This window comes from Podarcis bocagei (genome assembly GCF_964188305.1).
Source record: "Podarcis bocagei genome assembly, chromosome: 4".
Taxonomy (NCBI): Eukaryota; Metazoa; Chordata; class Lepidosauria; order Squamata; family Lacertidae; genus Podarcis; species Podarcis bocagei.
In genome coordinates, this window is record NC_138128.1 from 54,253,553 (window position 1) to 54,263,495 (window position 9,943).

The following is a 9,943-nucleotide window of genomic DNA, read 5'->3' on the forward strand; positions in this document are numbered from 1 at the left end:
CGCCCCTCCCGGTTCCCGCAGCCCCCAATCCACTAGATGCCTTTCTTTGTTATTTATAGTAGATAACAGACGCTGGAATCGTTCCTTGGTGGGATTCCCCCGCCAGCAAACATGGGGAAATTGATCACAAGACAACTTGCATATTGACCAGTAAACACAACGTATTGGGTGATGAGCCATTCCTGTGGTTATTATGGAGTCGAAATATTTTTTTTTTTTTAGTCAGAAAGAAAAAGAAAACAGGAAGAGAAAAATGCAAAACAGAACCCTTCCCTTCATATCTCCAGTACATATTTCGATGTACACACTGGGCAGAAATAGTTTCAAAATGAGAGTTGACTGCAGGACCCCCTCTAGGCAAGGCTATATCTCTTTTGCCTTTTGCGCAGGAGTTGACACTGAGTGGGCGGAGGGGCTTTCTAAACAGAAGACGAAAATAACAGCTAACTCTGTCATAGCATAGATATAATATATTTCACTCTCACCACATAAATACAAAACAGCCAAATACCCAAAACATTCAGAACAAGGGCTATTAGTAGCAGGGGGAGCTCATCTTCACCCGCGGATTCATTCATTATTTTCATCACTAGTTGCCTAGAAACTTCAGACGTAAATAATTTACAATAATATTAATAGGAGGGTTTTCCGTTTTGCCCCCGCGCGCGTTCTCTCCCGCTCTCTCCTTACTCTTTCTGTCCTAGAATTAATTCTATGCACTACATCAACCATTCCACTTTTTTTGCCCCCCCCCGCTTTCCTTTTTTAAATTTTTTTGGTTAAAAAGTTTGGTGGCACATATTTTATACAGTCTGTAAACGCAACCAGATGATTGTTTAAAAATTAAAAAAACCAACTAGCTATGTAGTTTTGTTTTGTTTTTCCTGACAAATTTCAAGTCCTGGGATTTAATGTAAAATAATAATAATAATAATCCAGGAATACATACATTGTGTGAAGGATGGGGGGGGGAGCAAATAACAGTAAAATAACGATTGTTACAGAATAGTTTTGGTTTCTTTCCAGTACAAAACCAAACCGGAGAAGACGCGTTGATTGGAATTTAAAGGTACTGTAAGCATTTTGTAAGAAAATAAATTGGAAGGTGGTGAAATCTCGAGGCTTCCAGTTTAGGTCCAGTTTATATGGGGAACAGGCAAATAATAACGTTGGTCTTAGACGCCTTCGCATCTAAGACTCTCTCTCTTTTACCTGCACTTCATAATCTTCTTTATTTTATTTTAGAGATTGGAGTTAGATTCTGGAGTAAAGGGTATTGTGAGGATTTTCACAAGATCGGTCCCGCCCTTAAAAAACACCCCCTCAGTTTTCTGTAGCCAATCATAGTTAATGCGTATATATTATAGTATAAACATTCAGGATTTAACCAAATCAAAGTGTTTTATATTATCCTGCTTCTGGGCTGCATGACGAAATAAAGGCTAGGAGCCAGACACAATTGTTTGGAAGACCACAAGCCTTGGCAAAGTATCCGCTTTGAAATCCACCAGATTGCACAGTTTTTGTGCTCTCTTAAATTCATCTGTCATAAACATCGCTGGGGTAATATTCCAAGAGTATGTCACTTCATCGCTGTGGTACCTGAAATAAGGGTAATTCCCCAACACAGACATGTACAATTTAAAATTAAAGTGCAATCCTTTACGCACTTACCGGGCGTCCCAGTGAAGAGGGACTTCTTAAGTAAGCATGCTTAGGATCGCATTGCGCACCTCAACCCCCTTGTTCCGGTGAGCTTAAATTTTCAATAATTTTTTTGTTTAGAATAGGGAACTCGAAGAGGAGGAGGCGGAGGAGGAGGCATGCACCTTCAGGACGATGCATGAGAGCAACACCTGGACTTGTTATCGTCTCGGACTCGCAAAAGGGAGACGCCTTTGAAATAAGAGGCGTGTTTGAAGAACCAACACAATGTGGAGCAGCCAAAAACATGGCCTCCCTGTTGGATGTATGAGCTTCTCTGCATGTGTAGGACACACGCACTTTTAAGCTCCTATCCAGCCTTCCGCCTTAAAAAAAAATCACCTCCTTTTCCTATACACTCCCTTTAAAATGTAAAAAGTTGGTGCTTATCATAGGGGCAGCCAGACTGAAGTCAACAGTCTCTCCTTCCAGTATTCGCCCCTCTCTGCCATAGTCCCCCCCTAACCCCATTTCTAACATTAACGTGGGCCACCAATGCGACAAATGTCTGGCTCGGGGAGGGTTCCACCCTCGTTGCCGCCGATCGATTTGTTCCGCCGATTGGAGGCCTCCAGTCAAATCTGTGAGGCCCTCCGGTTGGGAACTGATGGGCTGGCAAGGTAAAAGTCGGGGTTCCCCCAGGAGGCAAAGTTGTGCCTGGAATTGGTGGCTGGGGAAGACGGCAGAGAGAGGAAGAAGAGGAGGAGGACGGTAGAAGAGTCTGTGGGGTGCGATGGGAAGAGGAAGGTGGGGAAGGGGCCACTATGGTGTGGAGGGTCTTCCATAAATAACCGTCACAAATAGATACTATAAATATAAATACAGCGCGCGTCGCCGCGCGTCAGTCCAGGGCCTTTTTCTCGACGCCTTCTTTATTGGCCGTCCTGGAGTAGGGCTCGAAGGCCGAAGAGCTCAGGTATCTAGCGGACAGTTCTTGCAAGTTCCCCGCCAGGGAGCCGGCCATCGCTAAAGGGTTGGAAAGCCGGCTGGCCACCGAGCCCAGCAGGGTGGGCACGGGCAGGCTGAAGAGGTTGTGGCCCCCGGGAGGGGACGGGTGCGCCGGGCCGGCGGCGGCGCTGCTGCTGACGGCCGGCTGGTGCGGGGAGCCGCCCGCCGTCGCGGATCCCGAGCCGCCGGTGCCGCTGGCGAGGCTGGGCGCGCGCAAGGCTGAGCCCAAGGCGCTGGTGGCGCACGGCGGCAAGAGGCCCGGCAGGCCCGGAGGCGAGAGGAGCCGCCCTTGCTCCAGCAGCCTCAGCACGCTGCACGTCGCCGCCGTCTCCGACACCACGGATTTCAGCTCCGAGTCTTTGCCTTGGTCCTTCTTCTGCTTGGTGCGTCGGTTCTGGAACCAGACTTTGACCTGCAAAGAGAAGCAATTGGGGGTTGGGGCGAGGGAGGGAGAGAGACAAGGTCAGCGAGGGAAAACCACGGGCAACTTTAGGATCGGGGTTGGGAAAGCTAATCCCCCCCCCCAGACCACCATGGAAAAGCTCTCCAAACTCCCTTCACCTCTTTCCCCATGTGACTGGGCCCTGAACTCATCCTGTTTGCTTAGCACTTGGGCAAAAATGGGGGGGGGGGCTTGGGCGCGCGTGTACGTGGGAGAAGAGCGCGCGCCTCTGTGTGTGTGTGTGTGTGTGAGAGAGAGAGAGAGAGAGAGAGAGAGAGAGAGAGCGCTCGCAAGATAGCGGCCGTGTGTGGCCATCTGAAACGTGATAAGAATCGCCAAGCAATCTTGGGCACTTAAAAGTGTTGCTGAAGTGGCGGAGAATTGCTGAAATAACAAAGAACTCTCGAGCACCTTAAAAGACTAACACGTTTATTATTGTGGAGTCGCCTTTCCATAAGGCGAGAGCGCCTACCATTTCATCAGGTGCGTGAAGTGGACAGGAAAGGCATTGGAAACTTATACACAGAAGGATGCGGCGTGGGCGTGGGGCGGAATGGGAAGGAATCGCTTTGACAACGCGAGGTGGTTGTGTGTGTGTTTTAAAAAAGAATTAATTAGAAACAGGCCCCGGTAGCGAAACTTCCATGGAGAAGAAAGAGCACCTGGTTGTCAATAATAAACCTTCCAGAGCCGGGAATCCACCAGGATCTTTTCCAGAAAGGAAGCTTTGCTTAGAGAAGAAGAAAATCCCCAGTGAGTGATACTTCAGTAATGCCTCAGATCCTACACTCTTGAAACTCTGTAGTACAGATTTAAGGTTTTATCCTTTTTAAGCCTCTCTCTTAGGCCTTGAACACAAGATTTCTGTGGGACGTCATCTGAATTTGCAACTTCCCTTCCATTCTCTTTATCTCTGGGAGCCTGAGGTTTTCCTAGCGCCTGTGGAAGCGCACGCAGGCTGTATGTATGGATAGACAGACGTACATAGTTTGCGTTGGATTTTTCCGTCAACATCTTTTGCGTGCCGAAGGGAACTGGGAGAGTGTTCTGGGCAAGCGACTGCCAGCTCTATTCCCCATTTTTCGCCCCCAGTCTTATAAAGAGACACCTGCAATCTCTTCCCCGCCCGCCCCCGCCCCCCCCCCAAAGACTTTAGGTCTGCTTTCCACCATTTCAAATATTATTTCACTCAAATTAATATCACATGCCACACTCTAGCCTCGGAGGTTGTTTCGTTTGTCATACCAACATGGCCAAATCTGACAGCCAAAGAAATGCTAATTAGCTTGTCAGAAGGATTCATTACAGTTGTAGGATCTTTTCACGAATTAAGAAACCACTCCCTACGACACTTGGGGTTTTTTTTTGTTTTGGCACTGATTCTTTCTTTCTTTCTTTCTTTCTTTCTTTCTTTCTTTCTTTCTTTCTTTCTTTCTTTCTTCCCTCCCTCCCTCCCTCCCTCCCTCCCTCCCTCCATAATACTTGTATCAGACGCTTCAGTTAGGAAGAATAAAATCACACCTCCCTTTCTCCACATTTTCGCACTTTCTCCTCTTTCTTCCTGCCCCGGGACCCATAAAGGGACGTGCACATCTTCCATCACATCTTTTGCACCAGCTAATCAAGTAGCAACAAGACTTAAGCACATTTTCAAGGTGGACGCAGAAATAAGCATGGCCTGGACACCCCTGTTTCTGGCTTGGAATGGTTTTTGAGGCGCTGGGAAATCTGAAGGTTCCCCCGCAAGCATTTCCCTATAAGCATATAATTATTCCCTCCCCCCACCACCCCCCGGCCTCATCCTATTCTCTTTTCCTCGGGCTCTTCTTTTATTCAGTAAGTCTTCCATACAGTATTTCCTTCCTGTGCAGAAACGCCTTCTCGCCTCCTGCGCTATACACAGGGACTCTATACAACCACAAGGCGAATGGGACCCGCCCTTAAAACTCCCCCACTTATACCCATTTTGTAGCAAGTGGTTCTAAGGCTGAAGGAAAGGGAGGGGGGATTTAGGTTTAAAAGTTGTAACAGGCCCGTTGAAGCGGACCTCATGCTTGTCAGATTCATAGTGTACGTTAATTAATTAATTTGAAAAAAGCAATGTTTGACGTGAAATAAAAAAATACTGGCTGCAAATCTCTAGCTGTGCCCCCCACCATTTTGTTTGTTTTTTGTTTTGTTTTTATAAATTACAACAAATGCTTCAGATATTCAGTTTCCTTCACTGCCGGATTGCAGGAGTCTGGTGAAAGCTCATTTCAATCTAAACAGACCCAGAACCTGGTCTTTATCCACACATGCCGTTGAACTTCTTCTGGGTAGGATTGCGCTCTGCAATCTTCCCCGTGCTTGCCTGAGAACAAGCCCCGTGGAAACCGAATGGAACTTTACTTCCAAGTAAACATGCGCGAGAGGATGGCGCTGCAGAAGCCCACGTGGAAGCTTCTTGCGACTAAATGCAGCCTGCCCAAATAAATAAATAAATGAATGAACGCCGCCATAATAGAAGAACATGGTGGAAAGGGCAGGGGAGTAAGTGCAGCGAAGAAGCATTGCAGTGGTGTCTCCTACAAAGGGGCCTGCGTGGCCTTCGCACTTTTTGCAAGAGAATCGTCCTGCGGAGCCTCCGGTCTGAATCTCCTGGGAAGTAAATGGTCACCGAGAGGCTTAACTCCGCATAAAGGTACCTTCAGGCAGATTTTATTTTAGCAACGCACACACTCAAATCCAGGGACCATCGGTGGCACTTGGGTTGCAACCCTGCGCCCTCCTTCAGCGTTAACGGCCTGCTGAAAACTCCGCTTGTATCTTTTCCCGCAATTCTCGTAAAAGAAACAAGATTGGATCCTGACTCTGGTTGAATCAATGGAGCTCTATTGCTCATATCACTACTGACCACTGACATTAAATGTGGTCAGATTAAAACAACCCCTTCCCTCTCCCTTCTCTGGCTGGAAAGACTTTTCCTTCCAATTCTAAGGCACCCAAAAGAATAAGTCCCAATGAACGCAGCGGGACTTACTCCAGAGTAAACATGCGCAATTGCTGTGCTGTCAAAGCAGTCCTGAAGGATAAAGGTATCTCCTTAAGCGCTGTGTCTTCTCCTATCTATTTTGCATCCCTTTTCTGTTTTGGAAAAGTTACTTTTGTGACTTATTCCGATCCTATTCCCGCTTTTTTTGTACTTTTTCCACTCCACACACTTTTCGCCTGTTCTTCAGAACCCGAACTTTACACCACGGGAGGCTGAAATCAATTCCCATTTTCCTACCCACTGCAAATGAGTTAAGGGCAACCGATGTGCAGGTAACTGGACGTCAGCACCTAGGAGTGCAGTTACGTCTAGAAATTTTTAGAAGTATTTCTTTAAAAACACGCGCACAGCAACCTTTAACTCACTTGCAGGGGCCTGCAAACGATTTACAGCACACGCCATGTTCACTCGGAAACAACTCCCATAAATCGCCCTTCATTCCACGCAACTCTCTTATTTTTGCGTATCTGTCTTTCCGTCTAAGCATTTAGGCTTGCTTAGAATTGCAGCGTCCACACCCTCCAGGCAGCTCAGGCCTCGACCAAACTGTGAAATGCCTCCGACCTTGAATCTACCTACCCCCTTTTTTAAAACGTGATGATAGACGTATGTTTGTGGGTGCGAGAGCGGAAAGCGAGGGGTCTCAACTGTGCTGGTCCCGCATGGTACCAAATTATGATTCAGGAACCTAGCAGGGAAGTGAAAGTGTCCGGAAAAGTCATTTGTAGTCCGGATCTGGGAAGCTCTGGGAAAAGCGTCTACCTGCCTGAACTCGGGCTGGTTCTATTGATTGGTCACAGCCATGCAGGGAGCCACCCCAGCGTTAGGCTTTATTATGTTGTAGCAAGTTAGTAGACTCCCCCCTGCAGCTTCATAACCTGGGGTTGGGGGGGGGATCGATCCTGGCTCCCTCCCGTTCCAGCGCAACGGCGTTGGAGTCACTGCGTCACCTACCTCTGAGCGCAACACACCCGGGATGTTTGGGACGCGGCGGGGGGAGGGGAGGTGCCGCTCTCTCCCTTGGTTTCTCTGGCCCATTTTGTACCTGAGTTTCTGAGAGGTTGAGCTGCCTGGCCAGCTCGGTCCTTTCCCGTCCAACCACGTATTGGCACCTCTGGAACTCCATCTCCAGCCGGTAAAGTTGCTCCGCCGTGAAAGACGTGCGGGTCCTTTTGGGTCGGTCCAGATCAAGCCCCTTCGGGAGAATAATCTCTCTTATTGAACCTTTGGCATCTGGCAAAGAGAGACAGAGGCACGTTTAGACCCAGGAGGAGGAGGAGGAGCAGGAGGAGAACAAGAACCCATTTTCAGGACCTGCACCGAGAGGCAAATGCGTATCGACAGAGCGAAGCCTCATCTGCTGGTTTAGTTGAGGCGACTCTCCTTTCAAACCAGAGATGGAGGAACCTGTGGCCCGCCAGATATTGCACGACTACAACCCCCATCGCCCCTGACCATTGGCCTGGACTGGCGGGGGGCCGATGGGAGGTGGAAATCCAATCACACCTGGGAGGCCACAGGCTCCACAACCTTGATTTCTATCCGGAGGCCCTTAAAATAGCAGCGCGTCGCCTATAAATAAATACCAACTTTCATCACAAGACAGGGGACTGGGATGGAAAGATACAACAACAACAACGACGACGACGACGACAACAACATAGGCTGGTTTAGTGTAAGAACCAGCTTCGTCCAATCAGCAGAGGCCTAACAACAGCAACTCCTTCTTAGCATTTTTTGTCTTTGCAATGATATGATCATATTTGCTTGGCCTGGCTTTTTAACCACAAGGCGAGGACAAATGTTAACCATATAAGGCCGCCTTGAAGGCCGGCTTCCGGCTCCCCCTTCCTGTTTTGAAACTGGCAGCCCCCCCCCCCCCCCGCGCCGCCTCTGCGAAGGACCCAAGAACTCTTTTTCCATGTAAAAAGCCTGGTCCCGTTTTCCCTGCCCGCAAAAGCTCTCCACATCTTATGAGCACCTCCTCAATTCCAATTGCCTTCCCGCTCATCCAGCCTTGCTTTCCCACAATTTTACCTTCCCATCTTTAGTCTCGAAGCCTAAGGAACTCCAGTTTTGTTTTGTTTTAAACTGATCGCTTTCCAGGGGGTCCACCGATCGCGCCAGGATTAATTATTGTTTACCGGGCCCTTTGTTCTAGGAGAAGTTTCTCTTTACGTTCATCACACGCAAACAAACTTTGGGAATTTAAATCAGACACTTAAAAAGAATGTTGTGAAATTATTGCATTGGCGGACTTAGAGGGACGGGAGGAGAATATTCCACAAAGGAATAAAATAACAAACAACCCCCAAACAGTAGAGTTAAGGGGAAGGTTTAAACATTGAATCAAAGGAAGGGGTTTATATGGGTTTGTTTGTTTTTTAGTTAATGTAAACTTTGTGAAAATGATCACAGTTGGAAAGGAAACTTTACACCTTTTTTAAGGTGTGTTTTTTTTAAAGACCCTCCAAAATACTCAACCCAGCCTTCGGAACGGATCCAACCTAAATAAACACCGCTTCCCGTTGTGGCTACGTATAGCGGGCTCCAAAGCAAAATCTCCCAGTCCCTCGCCAAAATTTAACAAGAGTGGGGAGAGCATAAGGCTTGCATAAACCGAAGCACCCTTGCTAGATACGGAGCTTTACCACCCGTCTACCTTTTAGCCCCTGCCGGAACAAGGGCGCTTCTCCCGCCCCGCTTTTTCCTTTTTTGACACGTCAAACGAGCAGCCTTCCCCAAAGGCAGCGGGCAGCGCCATCCTATACTTCTGAGTATAGATGCAAGTCCCATTAGGTCGGGTAGAGCTCACTCCCAGGTATCTATCTATCTGTCTGTCTGTTCAGCATTGCAACGCAAAAATAAACTAAGAAAGAAATGCCTGCAGGGTAGAAGCCAGGGCAGAGAAGCAGCAGCCAAACAATTAAGCGAAGCGACCGCGAGAAGTACGTGGGGAAAGGAAAGCTACGAACCCCCCCCCCAGCTGAGCTGCAAGGCTTGGGATGCTGAGCTATGGGGAAATAGGAAGTCTCCCAGATCCCCGCAAAACTAGATGCCCCCAAGTGCCCCTGGAATTGTGGAGAAAGAAATAGCTCTACAGAATAAATAGATAAAAAGGAAACATTGCAAAATCTTGTCTTGAAACAAAAACAAAACAAAAGCAAGAATCCTCTAGCGGGGATTTTCCAGGCGCAGACACAACATAAAAAGGGAAAAAAATAAAATACAAGCAAACTCCCCCCTACCTCGGACTAGTATTCTTCTGCAATAATCCGGGTCAGCGGAACTCGATTTGTTTTTGCTGCAGTCTTCCGAGCCGCCAGAAGACGAGAAAGTCCCTTGTGGATCCTTCAAAAAAGAAGTCGAAATATTTCCTTCGCATCCTTTGCTTTCCTTGCCCTCTTTATTGTGCCCGTTCTTGGAGACTCGGTTGGCTTCGATCTCAGAATTGCATCTAACGTCCATTTTGTCTTGTTTCCCAAACATGTAGTGCAATATGGTTTTTTAAAAAGTAAAAAAAAAAAAAGAGGAGGGAGGGAGGGAGGGAGGGTAGGTTGGAAGGGGTGGGTGGGGGGTCTGAAGCAAGGGAAGAAAAGTCTGCGTTGGGTATTGCACGGTTCGTGGTCAGGCCGGCGAGTAAACAGCCAAGTCCCTCGAAGGCGAGAGGTCGGTTCTTCTGATCGAGAGGCAGGCAATCAGCAGCTTCCTCCGTCCCAGCGTCCTAGTGCGAGTGTCCAGCTTCCCTGCGCCCCAATGATCAGGTACTCAACAGTGCAACTCTAAAATGATTTAATGCCTCCCTTATTACAGAG

General features: G+C 48.0%; 1 protein-coding gene across 1 annotated transcript; it reads right to left on the reverse strand.

Annotated features, from left to right (window-relative positions):
- Window positions 1-801: 801 nt before the first annotated feature.
- On the reverse strand, window positions 802-9,617 carry VAX1 (ventral anterior homeobox 1; the record flags this gene model as incomplete). Its single annotated transcript, XM_081191178.1, has 3 exons — window positions 802-3,064; window positions 7,174-7,361; window positions 9,377-9,617. The coding sequence occupies 3 exons, from the start codon at window positions 9,615-9,617 to the stop codon at window positions 2,546-2,548; spliced, it is 948 nt and encodes a 315-aa protein (XP_081047304.1). The 3' UTR covers window positions 802-2,545.
- Between the last annotated feature and the right edge of the window lie 326 nt (window positions 9,618-9,943).